Source organism: Antedon bifida, chromosome 11 (genome assembly GCF_963402885.1).
Source record: "Antedon bifida chromosome 11, ecAntBifi1.1, whole genome shotgun sequence".
Taxonomy (NCBI): domain Eukaryota; kingdom Metazoa; phylum Echinodermata; class Crinoidea; order Comatulida; family Antedonidae; genus Antedon; species Antedon bifida.
In genome coordinates this window covers 14,858,528-14,875,037 of record NC_136236.1, presented here as the reverse complement: position 1 = coordinate 14,875,037, position 16,510 = coordinate 14,858,528, and the positions used below count along the sequence as shown (strand labels likewise).

Genomic DNA, 16,510 nt, shown 5'->3' with positions numbered 1-16,510 from the left:
AGAAGTTAATCCAGGTCTGCACATACCAAATTTGTGTTTGCATTATTCAAGTTTGCAAACTAAAGTTTGCTATTGTAAGCCTAGATTTCGTTTCTGTTTCACATAAAGTTTGATAGTGTAGACAGGAGCTTAACTCGGAGTTTGCTAAAGTTTGCAAACAAAAGTTTTAAGTTTTAGGCTATGTACCTTCTTGACAAACTAGTTTGCTGATGTGAATGATGAACACAGCCAATCAAGTAACTTTCGTTGTATTCATATTAATCTGCAGATGTACAAAAAGTCAGCCTCCAGTAAGAGAAGGTAGTTCTCCAAAGTTTGGTAGGGACAAATCCTCACTAGCAAATTTAAGTTTATCAGCTTGCATAACGAACTTCTACAGTAGTTAAATCGGAGTATGATATCAAATATTTGGTAAAGTTTGCTAGTGTAGACTATAGGCAGTTTATCCTGGTTTAACCCGAAATGACTTCGATACTAGTCAGTTTCACACAAAATAATAATTCAAAGTATTTTACATTTATATTTATTTCACCAAGAATACTTGTTTTTATTACACTCGTTGATAAGCTGTATTATTTTTGAAGTAGATCGTTTTTATTTTAACATAATAAAACAAATTCTTATACTGTATCACCATTTTGTACGCCTATTGAAATATTAAACTCAGATGCAATAGATATACAACAATTACCGGTTGATTGTTATAGATAAATTGCATCCACTATTTCTTAATTAGTAATTACATAGCATGGTATATTGTTAGATCAGGGAGTGTACTTTTCCCTGGTTGATGCTGTTAATTTTATTAAAATACATGAAATAATTAATCTAACTATTAATTAAAACCAGAAAAATATGCACAGGTCTACATATTTATTTTGTTGTTGAAATTGCGATTTATTTTCATTTATCTTCCCCCGACTGAGAATTAGCTTGCACGTTCGCCAGATTTGCTGGAGCAGCTAAAATAAAACACACAATAGATATCAATAAGTATGATAACATAATAAATGTAATTTAAATCAACTGTACTTTGTGTCAATGTTTGTACAAATTGGAGTGACATCGCTGAGTAAATGAAATGGCTAAATGTAAATGATACGGTGAATAAGATATGAACTGTAAATAATACATTATATATTTTTAAAATAAAATATAATAAACGTGAATTAACAATGTGGGTTGATTAGTATTCCATTGAGCGTAGGTCATCTACATATGTGCGCAATTCAGCCCAGTAGGCTGAGTCGCAGCCATATTTACATTTTTTATGTGTGTGATTTAATTCATTTTTTAGTTTTTCCAAATAATTACCGTTTTCGTTAGAATTTGTGTTTCCTCCGAGTTGAGCGGGACCTCCATCTTCGTTAGAGGTTGTACCGTCGTCTTGCCTTCGCGCCCCTATCATTAGAAAAGTTTATTATGTTAAATATTTATTTCAACCCCATAAAACAGCGATATTTCCAATTGAATGATAAATTTTGTATCAATTAAGTTTAGAAGATGAAACACATTTTCTTTTTTACTGTCCTTTTTATAAAAACATTAGGAAAAAATATATGTCTGATTTAAATACAGTAGAATTCTTGTAAAGAGGATCAGTTCATGACCCAGTAAGTTCCCCTTAAATGAGTGTCATATAGTTGGTTGACCGGAATGTTTATAAACATACTCTTCGTTTGTTTAACAGTAACGTTTCCCCTGAATAACGGTGTCACCTTAATAGGGGTATCACATATCATGACTGTCATCTTAGTAGGGGTGCCTCCTCAAAGGGGTTCTACTGTATTTATTCATACATCACTATGAATCTTACTTTCTCGTCTTGCCGTCACAGCTACAATAAGAACGAGGCATAAGAAAAACGAATAACGCATGATGCCCTATAAAATAGAAAAACAATAATATAGTATGGTAACTTTAGATATTTAGGTATTTGAAGAATCTTGCTCCTCGTATATGTACACGCAAAAAATTTCACCAATCACAAGTAACAGTTTGGGTGACCCATCGTTTGTGATTGGTCGATTTAATGTACGTTACTTGTATTTGTTGTTTTTTTCATCACCTCTTTCATATGGCACTCTCCGTTCTATATGAACTTTTTATTTTTCAAATTTTCAATTTTAAACTCCCAATAAAAAAAAATCTCTGTTAGGTTCGTTCGTTATCAATATTAATGAATAATTAAATGAAATTGTATACAATATTTTCAATAATTTCCTTTTCCTGTGTGAGGGTTTGAAAGTGGCCTAGACACTGCAGGGGATGTGTACCGACCCCTTGACCTTGGCCTAGACATTTAGGGGACGTGTACCGACCCCTTGACATTGGCCTAGACACTTTAGAGGTACCGAACCCTTGCCTTGCCTTTAAAGCGTCATCCAAAACCATGTTCCCTTTGATTGGCCTAAGATTACATAAGAAACAATCCTCAATTATTTTTTGTTTAAAGTTAGTTAAAGTTTAAAGTCCCAATTAATATACATCTTGCTAAATCTCTGAGCTGTCTCGAATCTCTGATAACTAGTTCCTCTCTATATGACGGTATTAATTTTCGATAATTATAGTACCTTAATTGCTTCTCCGTGTTTCTTTTTTTTGACATCCGACACAAAGGTGTTAGTAGCTAAATAGAACTAAGCCTACACCCACAGCTTTCGCTATACCTATTTTAAGAAACGCAAGCCTACAGTAAGGGTTTCCCTCTGCTGAGCACCCCCTGACCATGCGTGCCCTAAGAACCTATTATTAGCAATGAACGTTATGTGGGTGTATAGGCCTACTGCCACATAATCAAATGTATTCGCAATATTCTTATTAAGCTCTGTCTACACATCGAACTTTATGTGACAAACAAATGTGATGTGCCCATATATTGACACGATGTTGTCAAATCAGTAACATATTTGGGCATATCACTACCATATTTGGGCACATCACACTTTTTTTGTCAAACTAGTTTGGTAGTGCATATAGAGCTTAAGGGAAATGTTTTAAATTATCAAATTAAAGTACTCAGTTAATAATATAACGCCATAGAATAATCGATATGAAAAAGTATAGAAGTTACTATCCGAAGTTACTATAAAATGGTAGGGCAGCCATTACGTTAATTGTGACACTGACAAACAGTTAAATATTAATATAAAAGATGTAACCTGAAGTTTAAGTAGTACAGTTTTCCTAAAATATAATTCACATAAAAATTGTTTAACAATGCTGATAACACAAATACAATAAATACCTTTTTTGGATGATCTCGTCAACAATATACACGACTTGCTTGGTAGTTGCTTACAAACAAATATGTGATTCAATTTAAAATCATTTCTCATTTTTATACTTTTTTTTACTGACTATGTGTCAGTGCAGGGTTGCCAATATCTGGGTCTCCCGCACGTAGGCCATTTTCACATGATAAAAAAAGTTTTAACTTAAATCCACTACAGACGAACCCGTGTGTCATCAACCCTAATCCAACCTCAATTATTCATGGCTAGAAAGAATTGATGTATAGCACACATGAGATCAATTGATTTACAATATTAATATCGAATATAAATGTTGATTTTTTAGGCAACCCAATCGACGGATACCTCGTACGTATCTTCAATCGTATCTTCATAAGTTTTGGCACGTGCCGCGCGTCATAAACATAATCGCTTACAATTTGATTAGGCAGTATTGGTTCCTAGCAAGAATCATAATAATATATAATATCACAGTTCGACAATAAAACATTGTTTTACTTTCATATTTTATTAGTACTCATTCAAGGTACGTACATAATGTTAAAATATTATGTTATTCTGACTACATTTAATGTTATATAAAATGGACCTGCCAGCGACTGTTTTAATAATTTATTCAATATACAATTCAGTTTATTATTAGTTCAATATTATAATATTTGAATATATTTCGTTGTAAATGATGTGTTAATAATATACATCAAGTCTACCCCAAAAAATGTTTACCCCTTCTCCAAATGCATAATTAATTGTAGACTCCATATTTGATGCCTTTTCTATCAGCTTTTGCTCACGTGATTGTCTTTTCTTTTCTTTATCAATGTTGTAAAATAGAATAAAGTAATCCCAATTATAGGAGATAACGATAACGTATATAAATAGCACTTTAGTTTCTAGTCTTCTTTGTGACCTCTGAGCGACATGCTTATCAATTGATTTTTAAAAAACGTTATCAATAATTTTGTATAATATAGTATTTCAGTTTCGATGTGTTTCATTTGTGAACAGTTTACAGTTGATGAAGTGCAGAGTAACAATGACACAATGGTGGTTCTACGTCATTTAGGGCATCTGGTCGCCTACAGGATCTAGATTACCTAAAAAAACAGTAATAATAATATTAATATCAAAATATTAAATATAGTTTTTTTTTTTTTTAGTTTTTTGCCCTTTCATCATGCCGGTGCCAGGTGGTAATTACCTGGTCCTTTAGCCGTATCCGGTGCCAGTTGCTCAGTCTTACACTCCCCTTTATGTTCTACAAAGAACTCTGGTGTGTTGTTTCTGCACATTACGGCTTCAAAGACGCATTGTGAAACATAGGTTTCCCCGTCACTACCACACACGGCGTCGTTTTCGAGTGGACATGATGTCCTGCAGGTCGGTTTTGCTGGCTCAGGAGTGATTTTTTGTGTAGTTTTAGATTTTTCCGTTGCCCTCTTGGCATTTGTCACCGTTGCGCCGGTTGTGACGACTGTAGTAAATAAATATCATCATTAACTTCAACTTTCCCTCATTACCATTGATAATACTAATTAAGATCATATTGCATAGTTGTATACTGGTGAACATATCGTCATGCAATATTACCAACATCGTCACCCGTATCTTCTTCGATGTTACCTTTATTAACGCAACGTATTTACGTAATAAATAAACGTGACGTCTATGTTTATCTCTCCAATTCATGCAAGGTAGGTTGCCCACTCATTTTGTTTCCCTTCATGTCAATATAGGCCACCTGATTTGATTAGTTAACATAGGCCCAAGAACTGAACGAAATACAGATATTTATTCTTATGAACATCGCAATATATTAGCACAATATATCTTAAGGTAGAAAAGTTTTACCATTGACTTGAGGTGAGTTTACACCAGGAGCTGGACCACTTCCAGCGTCTCCTCTATCAACTTGACGTGGCGTGGAGGTATCACGGACTGTGGTGGTTTCACGGACTGTGGTGGTTTCAACTGGCATAGCTGTAGTTGTCGCAAGAGGGATTGTAGCAGTAGCAATCTCTACTGGGGGATCTGTCATGGATGACTCTGCTACTAGACTGCTAGGTCCCACCACTGAAGATAAAGATGACAACTCTACAAAAGAAAAAACATATTATTAAATTACCTTTTAAAGATGCTTTGTCCTTTAAAATATGATATAGATGAATAAACTCAAACTTTGAATAGGCCATTTTGCAGTGTTAATAAAGTTATTCATTCCCATCTCCAGATGTTTTAATGCACTTGTTGGTCAAAGTATTAACCATGTTAAGTTCCTCTGTCTACAGAACCTCCTCAGACATTGATCAAGTATATTAGTGCATTATATATTCTTCAAACTATACTAACCACTTGTAAAACTGCTTTCATTGCTTTCACTGGAGTCTTCCTCCGAACTACTGTCGTCCTCGTTTTTTACATTTTCTGCAAATTTGTTCTCTCTCTCGTTATTTTCATTTTCATTCTCGTTCACTGTCAAAGAAAATATACGTATTATATTATAATTACATTACAATAAAAACAACAACTAAACATTATGTAAAATCTGTAAAAAGTCCCCTTACCAACCAAGATTCGAACTTTTTTTAGAACTATATGATATATGCAAATGTACTTATCAATAGACTATCACTGCGGATTTCATGTTCTAGTCCAGTCAAGTATCATTTATTATCATTTGTTTTAAGAAACAACATAGAAATTCTGTTTGCTCTGTTGGCGGAAACAAAAACATTACAAAAAAGTGTCTACATTATGTTTAAGGCTCTAATAGCTCCTGGAAAGAAACTATTTGTAAATCGTGCCTTATTGGCCTTAATAGAACGAAATCGCCGACCGCTGCGCATCAACTGGAACAGGCCAGATGAAATTGATCATCTTTGATAGCCACTGCCTTTTTCAGAAGACGATCCGAAAATATGTTCTCTAAAGGCAATTGTGCAGATCCAATTATACGCGATGCGGTCTTGACTATTCTAGTAGATGATATAGCTCGATTAGATGATATATTTTAATTGTACGCACCTACTACACAGATATTACATATTTTGTACTTCTCCTGATGATTGTGCCACAGTTGATAGTGTGACTATTTAGATCTATAGTTTTAATTATTTAGAATGTACAATACATTTTATATGAAATGATAGCCAAATGAAAAGAAACTTCTAACATTTAATGAACACTGTACTTCGTACTTGTGTGATATTCTTTCAGTAATTTAATAATATAGATTTGACTTACTTTGACCATATCGGAGAAAATGCTGAAATGGGTTGTTATTGTACCTCTGGTAGTAAGGGGCAGCTGAGATCATGGTTATAAAGGCTAGGCCTAGTACAACAAGCATACTTAATTTCGTCATATTGGAACTACAAAAACAATAAACAAATATGAATTTTATTGTCAATATTAAACAGCATTGTTGATGTATACATACAGTATAGAATTAATATTAAAAGATGCCCCAACAAAATATTCCCTTATTAGAGAGTGTCTCCTGAATAGGGGTTGGTCGTAGTATTAAAACTTATATTGTTTCTCAGGAAAATGTCCCCTGGATAGTGGTGTTCTACTTTCTTACTATAGTATTACACAGTACTAGGATGTGGATACCCTACCCTACATGTGCCCTTCCATGGTACCACATGTATTACAATTATCATTGCAATCTTTCCTCATGGGAACGAATTAATAGACCAGTGATTCATACGGATTGGTAGATGTCAGCTGATAAACTAACACAGTTTTGCAGCAACAGTACTTAAATACTACTTATGATTGACTTTAAACCTATGTTAAATAGTGACATTATACATACCTTGGTTGATTCTTCTTGTTTGATTCAGGGTACCATAAAAGTGTTCTATTGTGAAACATATATATACTTTATAATACTTGGTTAAGACGGAAACAATTACGCATGTAGTCTGACGTCACTGTCTTTCATGGTCTTTGATTTTATTTCATTTCCACAAAGTTCTAATTATAGGAAGTACAATAATTAGATTAATTAAGTTTCCTTTTTGCTGTTATGTTCTTAGTTTGGAGTTTTTTTTTTAAGTCTATTGTAATTAAATTACAGCTTTTTTACATACTTTTATATAAAAGTAGTAAAGATATATTATAGAGATAGGTAGATTTTGAGATAGTGAGATTTAGGATTTGGTAGTCGGAAGTTGACTTATACCACGACTACCAATAGGAAATGTGTCAAAAGATGATTTAATCTCTGAAACAAAAGAGTATTCTCTGTTATATCGTGAGAAAATGTTGTTATTAGCGTTTTAAAAGTTAGGTTACTATGTTTAATGTCACCACAGTGGTCACCGATTTTAAGAATCATTTTGTGATGACTTTGTTAAAAATATACATTGAAGGATGTATGCGTTTTGTAACTGATGAACTTCCGGTAAATCCCGAACACAATCAGTTTGGTTATTCTATTTTTGTTTTGATTTAATTTCCATTTGTATACAAAATATATACAGACCGTACACAGCACAATACAAAGCAGAATTACGGTGCAAAACTACGAAAAAAAATGGTCACGTTATTCTTTTTCATTCAGTGCTATAATGGCAGATAAGTAAAAACTATTTCGGAATCTATTTATGGACCGGCACCTAAGAACCTCAAAACATAGTGCATGAGATGGTTTGGGTTAAAAAGTCGCAATATTATTGAATAAAACAGCATAAAATACTTATATCTATCTGTAAACAAATATTGTATGCTTTAGGTTGTGTTTGAATTTACATTTTTCCATTGATCGAAATTTTCAAAATGCCACCCACCCCACCACCAGTTGATCTGCCACATTGAAGACAGGATGTGAATAATTACGTACGCCTCCGCAAAAGTTACGATGGGCGTTTCTATGAACCAATAATTACAGATTGTTTGCAACGTCCACGCTTCTCGATTACAAGTTCAATAACTTTGTTACCAACGTATATTTTTAATGTATGGACATAACAACAGCACAAAAATACGTAAGCGCGCGATAATATTGATAGTGTTCTGTACGCACCGGCGCACGTTGTGACGTCAGACTATTGTATTAATTTACTATGGCAAAACAAAATTACTATATTACCTATGGAAATACACACTTTTACTTGACGATATACACTGTATGGTCATTTTTATTTGTTAGATTCACTTCTAATTTGCCCCATTTTGTTAAACTCTGTCTACACTATCAAACTTTATGGACATGGATGATGTCATATCACTACCATATTTGGCTATATCACACTCTGTCTACACTATCAAACTTTATGGACATGGATGATGTCATATCACTACCATATTTGGCTATATCACTACCATATTTGGGCACATCACGCTTCATTTCCCTTCTCCGCCCATGCAATATAGAAAATATGACAATGCTATTATTATAATTAGCTCGTTGTTCAGTTTTATGTTACTCATGACTTTGAAAATTTTTATATTTTTGAATTTGAGAAATGAATGTTGATTTTTTATCAATTAAGATTCTTTACGGTGCTTAGCTTTCCTAGATATCGTCAAGGGTCTAAGTTAACACATGCACTCAATTTTCAGTTTCTACTTTTTTGTTTAGTTGCTTGTCTAGTAGCTCAGTCAGTCCATTGTGACCACGTGCGTTTGGTTGTGTTTCACTTTTGCTTTAGTATTTAGAGTAAGTCATTGATATTGTAGGCTTAGTCGTAGTATGTTGGATTTATGGAGAAGTGTAAGTCGCAATTTGTAGGTAATCCCCATCGATCCACCTCTTAATCGTCTAAGTTAATCTTCTTGCTTGCAAACTGGCAAGCGATCTTTTTGGTTCTGGTAGATCAACTGCGTAGATAAGCCTAACGTTGGCAACTGAAAAGAATTCATCAGCAAGATATACCTTGATGATGAAAGGCTATTGGCACATGACCAATATAACTTAAGGCTAAAGTACGTTGACTCGTCCCATAATATAATTACAATAAACTTGGGGTAAAGCTTAAGAAAACCATTGATTTAATTATCAATATCAAATATTTATGTTTATAATGTTAGAAACACCTGCATCTTATATAAATGATTAATTTGAAAAATGTATTGAGACCTTGGTTCATTAAAACCGAAATAGTATTGTGCTTTGTTATTTGAATGACTTATAGTCAATAAAGTGGACTATTAAGCCACACCCCCCCCCCCCATCACCGCCCCCTCCACCCCACCACCAACACACATATTAAGTTTGTCCAAAGAATTTTATCTCCACAATTAATGTTTAGATTCATTTTAATATTATTGAGTATTTTTTTAAAACGTCTTAAAGTGTTTTAAAAGTTATGTAACAAATATTGAATAGCGAGTCATCAATATCACTATGCATTGTATTGTCTTTTGATGTCAAAATCCGGGGATTTTCATGACTTTGTAATATTTTTATAGAATGATTCATATCAGTAGCATGGCTTTTTGCACGTAGACCACAACTTGACACGGGTAGATTTAGAACATCTTCACTGTCTTGTATCAACGTATGGAATGCCAATTTTCTGACATAAAATGTCAACATCTTGGACGTGATGACAGTCGAACTTGCTTTGTTCATTAAAAGTTATAGAATGTAAATCCGCCAATTATAAATATAATCTTGAATGGCTTTATATACCCTACATTGTAATGGAATGTACCAAAATGAAGAGGCGAAACATGGGTGTGGCATACTAACTCATTATATTGTTATTAAAACAAATTAACTTTGGAGATAAATTTTACAACCATGAAATGTTTTTAACAGAGTTAATGAACATTTTTTATTAGATAATAATACATGGTAATGGGCCCACTTCATTTGGATCGTAATATTCAGAGCTTAAGCTGAGTCCGATCGCATGCCAGGTCTAAAAGAACCCTTACTTTTGCCAAGTTGGCCTATTTTTCTTTCGGAAGAGAAGGGTTGCCAAAGATTCCTTGTAGGCTATTACATATCTGAGCCGGAACGTCACCACTTAAAGCTTGGCCCTCTCTACAGTCTTTACAATTGTAGGCCTACTATTTATGGATCTCTTTCCGTTTAATATCATATACATTATAGACACCATAGACATTGAATATAAATTACTACAAACACTGTTTTCCAAGTTTTCCATTTAATAACTATTCACCAATTCAGATTGTGCAAATTATATAAGATTAGATATATTCTATACTACTTCCATGCCTCTTATTTGTTTAGTATTTTGGAATTTTTCATAGAAAGGAAGTTTAGGAGTATTATACGGAGATTATTTTGGCGCGAATTCAGGTTACACTTTTAATGGTTAACTTTAAATTACATTTTCACAAGACAGATTATCAACTGCCTTATTAATTCTAACGATACGCGGAAATGACGGATTGAGATGAGTAACAATCATGTCTAAAATTGTATGAAAACGTATGCAGTTAATACGGAGTCACCACTTCAATTTGACGTCAGTAACGCCGGGAAAACTAGAGGGCGTATTTTATTTTCTTTCTTTCCAATTTATTTATTTATACTAGCGACCTCTCCAGTTCAGGAAATAACTACATTGCCTATTTTTGTATAGGTACAGTAGACATACCATATATTCCGAATATTGTTTTATGCCATATCCTTTAGCGTAATGTAATACAACATATTGGCCTACAAGAAGTAATCCAATGTACTAGGCCCGAGGTTGTAAATACATACATAAGTTATGCACTTAAAAGAATACTCTGAAAAAAATTCAAAATAAATTAAAATCAACATTTCACTATCTAATTTCAAAACTATTCAGAATGTTTAGGAAAATGTAACTTATTTTGTCATCGTTGATTTTCAAACCTGCTGGGAGATTCGATTGTATCAACGCATGGACCCAGGTAGGCTACACATAGGTCTGGATTATTACGTCTACAACCAGCGGCCTTTAGATGGCACTCTGACAGATATGTCTTGCCATCAGTACCGCATACTTTTGAAGTGGAGTTTCCAGTTGGACATCGTTCGACACACTTTTTTCTTTTGTCTGTAAATTAAAGATAGTAAACAGATAAAAGATAATAATAGTAGTAATAAAAAACCGTTTTCAAATCAATAAATTGAAGTGAGCCTTATAGACGTAGGCCCGATACTCCATTCTCTTTTGGATGCCTGATTTGGGGGCTTCCCCTTTCCTGTTCAGGAAATTACCTAATACTACCTACCTTGCCTATCATCTCTATAGAGTTTGAGCTCCATGATTTCAGAAAGAAAGTCTTTTATCCAATAATTAGAATTATATTTCATTAATTAATATTAATTATGATTTATCCAATGAAATAAATGATTACTATTAATAAATTAAAAAAAAAACATTTACTTTTTCCTGTTGTGGTTGGCTGGCTTGATCTTTCGTTTGTTCCAGCAGGTTGTTCATCTCTTGTTCTGGGCTGCTCTGTTCGTTCTTTCTTTTGCTTGGTTTGGCGATTTCTATTAGTGGACTTTTCTTGAGCTTTAGTATAATAATTAATTTTTTGTCACAATAATGAAGCAAATATATTAATAAATGGTCAAAAACGTATACATTTTGCAAACCTTTGAGTGGAAATCGTTAACATTGATGACATAACCAAATTAACCCTTTTCATATTGCACTGAAATAATAACTAAATATATTTTATAGGACGAGATTGGAAGATCTACATCATGAACAAACATATCCACAGAGACGACAAACCTACCTCTATTTAGACGAGCAGATGGACCAACTGTAGGCACTACGTCATTTCTACATTGTCCTGCATAAGCCACACTCAGTTCGATGATGTTTAGTTTGCAAGCAAATATTTCCAAAACACACGCGGATGGATAGTCGTTTCCATCGGTACCACACACACGAGAGTTACGGGCTTGAAGTGGACAGCTATCTCTACAAACACCTTTCGCTGCTGTATGTGAGTAACATAATAATTATTGTTTTTATAATAATAAAAAAATGTATTTTACACAATGTATTAATATAGTTGAACCATACTAAAATCCTTTCGAAATGTGAAGATACTAGGTGTGGATTCAAAATCCTGCATGGAGATGGTGTGGCATACTTATGAATAGAAAATAATAATAATAATAATAGTAATAATAAAGAAATTCAAACATACGTCTTGTGGGTTCAGCCTCCACTGGGCCATTTATTGGAGGGTCTGGCATTACAGGAGCAATATCTCCCTCACAAGGTCCTAAATATGCTATTTTGGTATTTGAATTCCTTCTGCATGCCACAGCTTGCAAAATACAGCGCGAGACATAGGTAATACCATCCGTACCACATACTTTATCGTCGACTAAGGGACAATTATCTGGACATTCGTTGTTGTCTGCAAAAGAAAGGTTCAATAAAAATCGTGCATATGTAATATCCGGCCAAAATTATGGTGAGTGAATAGGCACAAAATATGAATATTTTAAAATAAAATATAAATATCTCATTACAAAGTATAAATATATAAAACAACAGTTACCCCCATTTGCTACAGTTGCAGTACCATCTGGGCCACTACTTGGATGTACTTCGTCACCATTATGAGTAGTTGGTCGTGTACCTGTGTTAGAGTTAGTACTTGTGCCTGCAACCAATGTTTTGGTTCCACTCTCTGGATGGACTGAACTGCTACTGGGCGTCACTAAACCCTCATTACCATTATCTGGGTACATTCCTTCTGTTTCCGTACCATATGGATTAGTATCTCTATCAGTTTCACTACCGTCCTCATGATTTCTTCCAACTCCACTCTGTGAATTTCCTCTATTATCTGGATAGTTTTTGTCATTAGTATTAATATATGGGTTCTCTGTTGAGTCTCCACCTGGATGGACTGATTCACTTTCAGTATTCTTGTCTGGGTATGGTTCTGGGCCAGTTCTTCTATTTGGGAATATACCGGAACCACTAATTGGATAACCAGTTGGTGATGCTCTGTCTAAGTATCCTTTTCTTTGTGAGCCGCTAACTGGATACATTCCTGTACCACCGGTAGGTCTCAATCGACTGACATAACCATTCCTATTTAAGCCACTTTCTGGAAATTTTTGAGGATTTTCATCCATTGTTCTGCTATCGGGCTTGTACCCATCTGGTCTAGTACCGGTTTCACTACCAGGATAATGTCCATTTCCTCCTGTACCACTACCTGGATATCCTCCAGTTCGTGTCCCATCAGATGTAGGATAAGTTCCTGTTCCACTACTTTCTGGATATCTTCCTGAAGTACCACTATTTGGATAACCATCACTGCCAGTACCGCGATCTGGATTTACATTAGTACCGGTTCCACTACTTGGATAATTTACATTTCCTCCTGTACCACTACCTGGATATCCTTCGGTTCGCGTCCCACCAGATGTAGGATAAGTTCCAGTTCCACTGTTTTCTGGATTTACATTAGTACCCGTTTCACTACTAGGGTAATTTCCATTTCCTACTCTACCACTTCCTGGATATCCTCCTGTTCGCGTCCCACTAGATGTAGGAAAAGTTCCTGTTCCACTACTTTCTGGATATCTTCCAGAAGTACCAATACTTGGATAACCATCACTGCCAGTACCGCGATCTGGATTTACATTAGTACCGGTTCCACTACTTGGATAATTTCCATTTCCTCCTGTACCACTACCTGGATATCCTCCTGTTCGCGTCCCACCAGATGTAGGATAAGTTCCAGTTCCACTGTTTTCTGGATTTACATTAGTACCCGTTTCCCTGCCAGGGTTATTTCCATTGCCTACTCTACCACTTCCTGGATATCCTCCTGTTCGCGTCCCACTAGATGTAGGAAAAGTTCCTGTTCCACTACTTTCTGGATATCTTCCTGAAGTACCACTGTTTGGATAACCATCACTGCCAGTACCGCGATCTGGATTTACATTAGTACCGGTTCCACTACTTGGATAATTTCCATTTCCTCCTGTACCACTACCTGGATATCCTCCTGTTCGCGTCCCACTAGATGTAGGAAAAGTTCCTGTTCCACTACTTTCTGGATATCTTCCTGAAGTACCACTGTTTGGATAACCATCACTGCCAGTACCGCGATCAGGATTTACATTAGTACCCGTTTCACTACCAGGATAGTTTTCATTTCCTCCTGTACCACTACCTGGATATCCTCCTTGTTGCGTCCCACCTGGTGTAGGATAGGTTCCTGTACCACTGCTTGGATAACCATCACTGCCAGTACCGCGATCTGGATTGACATTTTTACCAGTTTCACTACCAGGAAAACTTCCATTTCTTCCTGTACCACTACCTGGATATCCTCCTTGTTGCGTCCCACCAGTGTTAGGATAAGTTCCAGTTCCACTGTTTTCTGGATATAGTCCAGCTGTACCACTGTTTGGATAACCATCACTGCCAGTACCGCGATCTGGATTTACATTAGTACCCGTTTCACTACCAGGATAATTTCTATTTCCTCCTGTACCACTACCTGGATATCCTCCGGTTCGCGTCCCACCAGATGTAGGATAAGTTCCAGTTCCACTGTTTTCTGGATTTACATTAGTACTGGTTTCACTACCAGGATAATTTACATTTCCTTCTGTACCACTACCTGGATATCCTCCTTTTTGCGTCCCACCTGGTGTAGGATAGGTTCCTGTACCACTGCTTGGATAACCATCACTGCCAGTACTGCGATCTGGATTGACATTAGTACCGGTTTCACTACCAGGATAATTTCCATTTCTTCCTGTACCACTACCTGGATATCCTCCTTGTTGGGTCCCACCAGTATTAGGATAAGTTCTAGTTCCACTGTTTTCTGGATATCGTCCAGCTGTACCACTGTTTGGATAACCATCACTGCCAGTACCGCGATCTGTATTTACATTAGTACCGGTTTCACTACCAGGATAATTTTCATTTCCTCCTGTACCACTACCTGGATATCCTCCTGTTCGCGTCCCACCAGATGTAGGATAAGTTCCTGTTCCACTACTTTCTGGATATCGTCCAGATGTACCACTGTTTGGATATCCATCACTGCCAGTACCGCGATCTGGATTTACATTAGTACCCGTTTCACTACCAGGATACTTTCCATTTGCTCCTGTACCACTACCTGGATATCCTCCGGTTCGCGTCCCACCAGATGTAGGATAAGTTCCAGTTCCACTGTTTTCTGGATTTACATTAGTACTGGTTTCACTACCAGGATAATTTACATTTCCTCCTGTACCACTACCTGGATATCCTCCTTTTTGCGTCCCACCTGGTGTAGGATAGGTTCCTGTACCACTGCTTGGATAACCATCACTGCCAGTACCGCGATCTGGATTGACATTAGTACCGGTTTCACTACCAGGATAATTTCCATTTCTTCCTGTACCACTACCTGGATATCCTCCTTGTTGCGTCCCACCAGTATTAGGATAAGTTCTAGTTCCACTGTTTTCTGGATATCGTCCAGCTGTACCACTGTTTGGATAACCACCACTGCCAGTACCGCGATCTGTATTTACATTAGTACCGGTTTCACTACCAGGATAATTTCCATTTCCTCCTGTACCACTACCTGGATATCCTCCTGTTCGCGTCCCACCAGAGCCATGATAAGTTCCTGTTCCACTACTTTCTGGATATCGTCCAGATGTACCACTGTTTGGATATCCATCACTGCCAGTACCGCGATCTGGATTTACATTAGTACCCGTTTCGCTACCAGGATAATTTCCATTTGCTCCTGTACCACTACCTGGATATCCTCCGGTTCGCGTCCCACCAGATGTAGGATAAGTTCCAGTTCCACTGTTTTCTGGATTTACATTAGTACTGGTTTCACTACCAGGATAATTTACATTTCCTTCTGTACCACTACCTGGATATCCTCCTTGTTGCGTCCCACCTGGTGTAGGATAGGTTCCTGTACCACTGCTTGGATAACCATCACTGCCAGTACCGCGATCTGGATTGACATTAAAACCGGTTTCACTACCAGGATTATTTCCATTTCTTCCAGTACCACTACCTGGATATCCTCCTTGTTGGGTCCCACCAGTGTTAGGATAAGTTCCAGTTCCACTGTTTTCTGGATATCGTCCAGCTGTACCACTGTTTGGATAACCATCACTGCCAGTACCGCGATCAGGATTTACATTGGTACCGGTTTCACTACCAGGATAATGACCGTTTCTTGCTGTACCACTACTTGGATATCCTCCTGGTTGCGTTCCACCAGACGTAGGATAAATTCCAGTTCCACTGTTTTCTGGATTTACATTGGTACCCGTTTCACTA

General features: G+C 36.2%; 2 protein-coding genes and 1 long non-coding RNA gene across 4 annotated transcripts; all 3 read right to left on the bottom strand.

Moving 5' to 3' along the window:
* Nucleotides 1–507: 507 nt before the first annotated feature.
* Nucleotides 508–3,305, bottom strand: LOC144856053 (uncharacterized). The gene is made up of 4 exons (XR_013614902.1): nt 3,248–3,305; nt 1,817–1,883; nt 1,315–1,401; nt 508–962 (listed from the first exon to the last, which is right to left on the bottom strand). It is a non-coding gene; the product is annotated as an uncharacterized LOC144856053 (long non-coding RNA).
* Nucleotides 3,306–3,752: 447 nt separating this feature from the next.
* Nucleotides 3,753–7,159, bottom strand: LOC144855454 (uncharacterized). 2 transcript variants are annotated; one of them, XM_078713318.1, is made up of 6 exons: nt 7,075–7,159; nt 6,498–6,625; nt 5,604–5,726; nt 5,106–5,348; nt 4,456–4,728; nt 3,755–4,351 (listed from the first exon to the last, which is right to left on the bottom strand). In XM_078713318.1, the coding sequence occupies exons 1-6, from the start codon at nt 7,131–7,133 to the stop codon at nt 4,317–4,319; spliced, it is 861 nt and encodes a 286-aa protein (XP_078569444.1). In that variant the 5' UTR covers nt 7,134–7,159; the 3' UTR covers nt 3,755–4,316. The 2 variants fall into 2 exon arrangements, with proteins under 2 accessions (XP_078569445.1, XP_078569444.1); XM_078713319.1 differs by lacking the exon at nt 4,456–4,728 and having other exon boundaries at nt 3,753–4,351.
* Nucleotides 7,160–10,493: 3,334 nt separating this feature from the next.
* On the bottom strand, nt 10,494–12,530 carry LOC144855783 (follistatin-like). The gene is made up of 4 exons (XM_078713708.1): nt 12,378–12,530; nt 11,958–12,164; nt 11,597–11,728; nt 10,494–11,263 (listed from the first exon to the last, which is right to left on the bottom strand). Exons 1-4 carry the CDS (start codon nt 12,424–12,426, stop codon nt 11,061–11,063), a joined length of 591 nt encoding a protein of 196 aa, XP_078569834.1. The 5' UTR covers nt 12,427–12,530; the 3' UTR covers nt 10,494–11,060.
* Between the last annotated feature and the right edge of the window lie 3,980 nt (nt 12,531–16,510).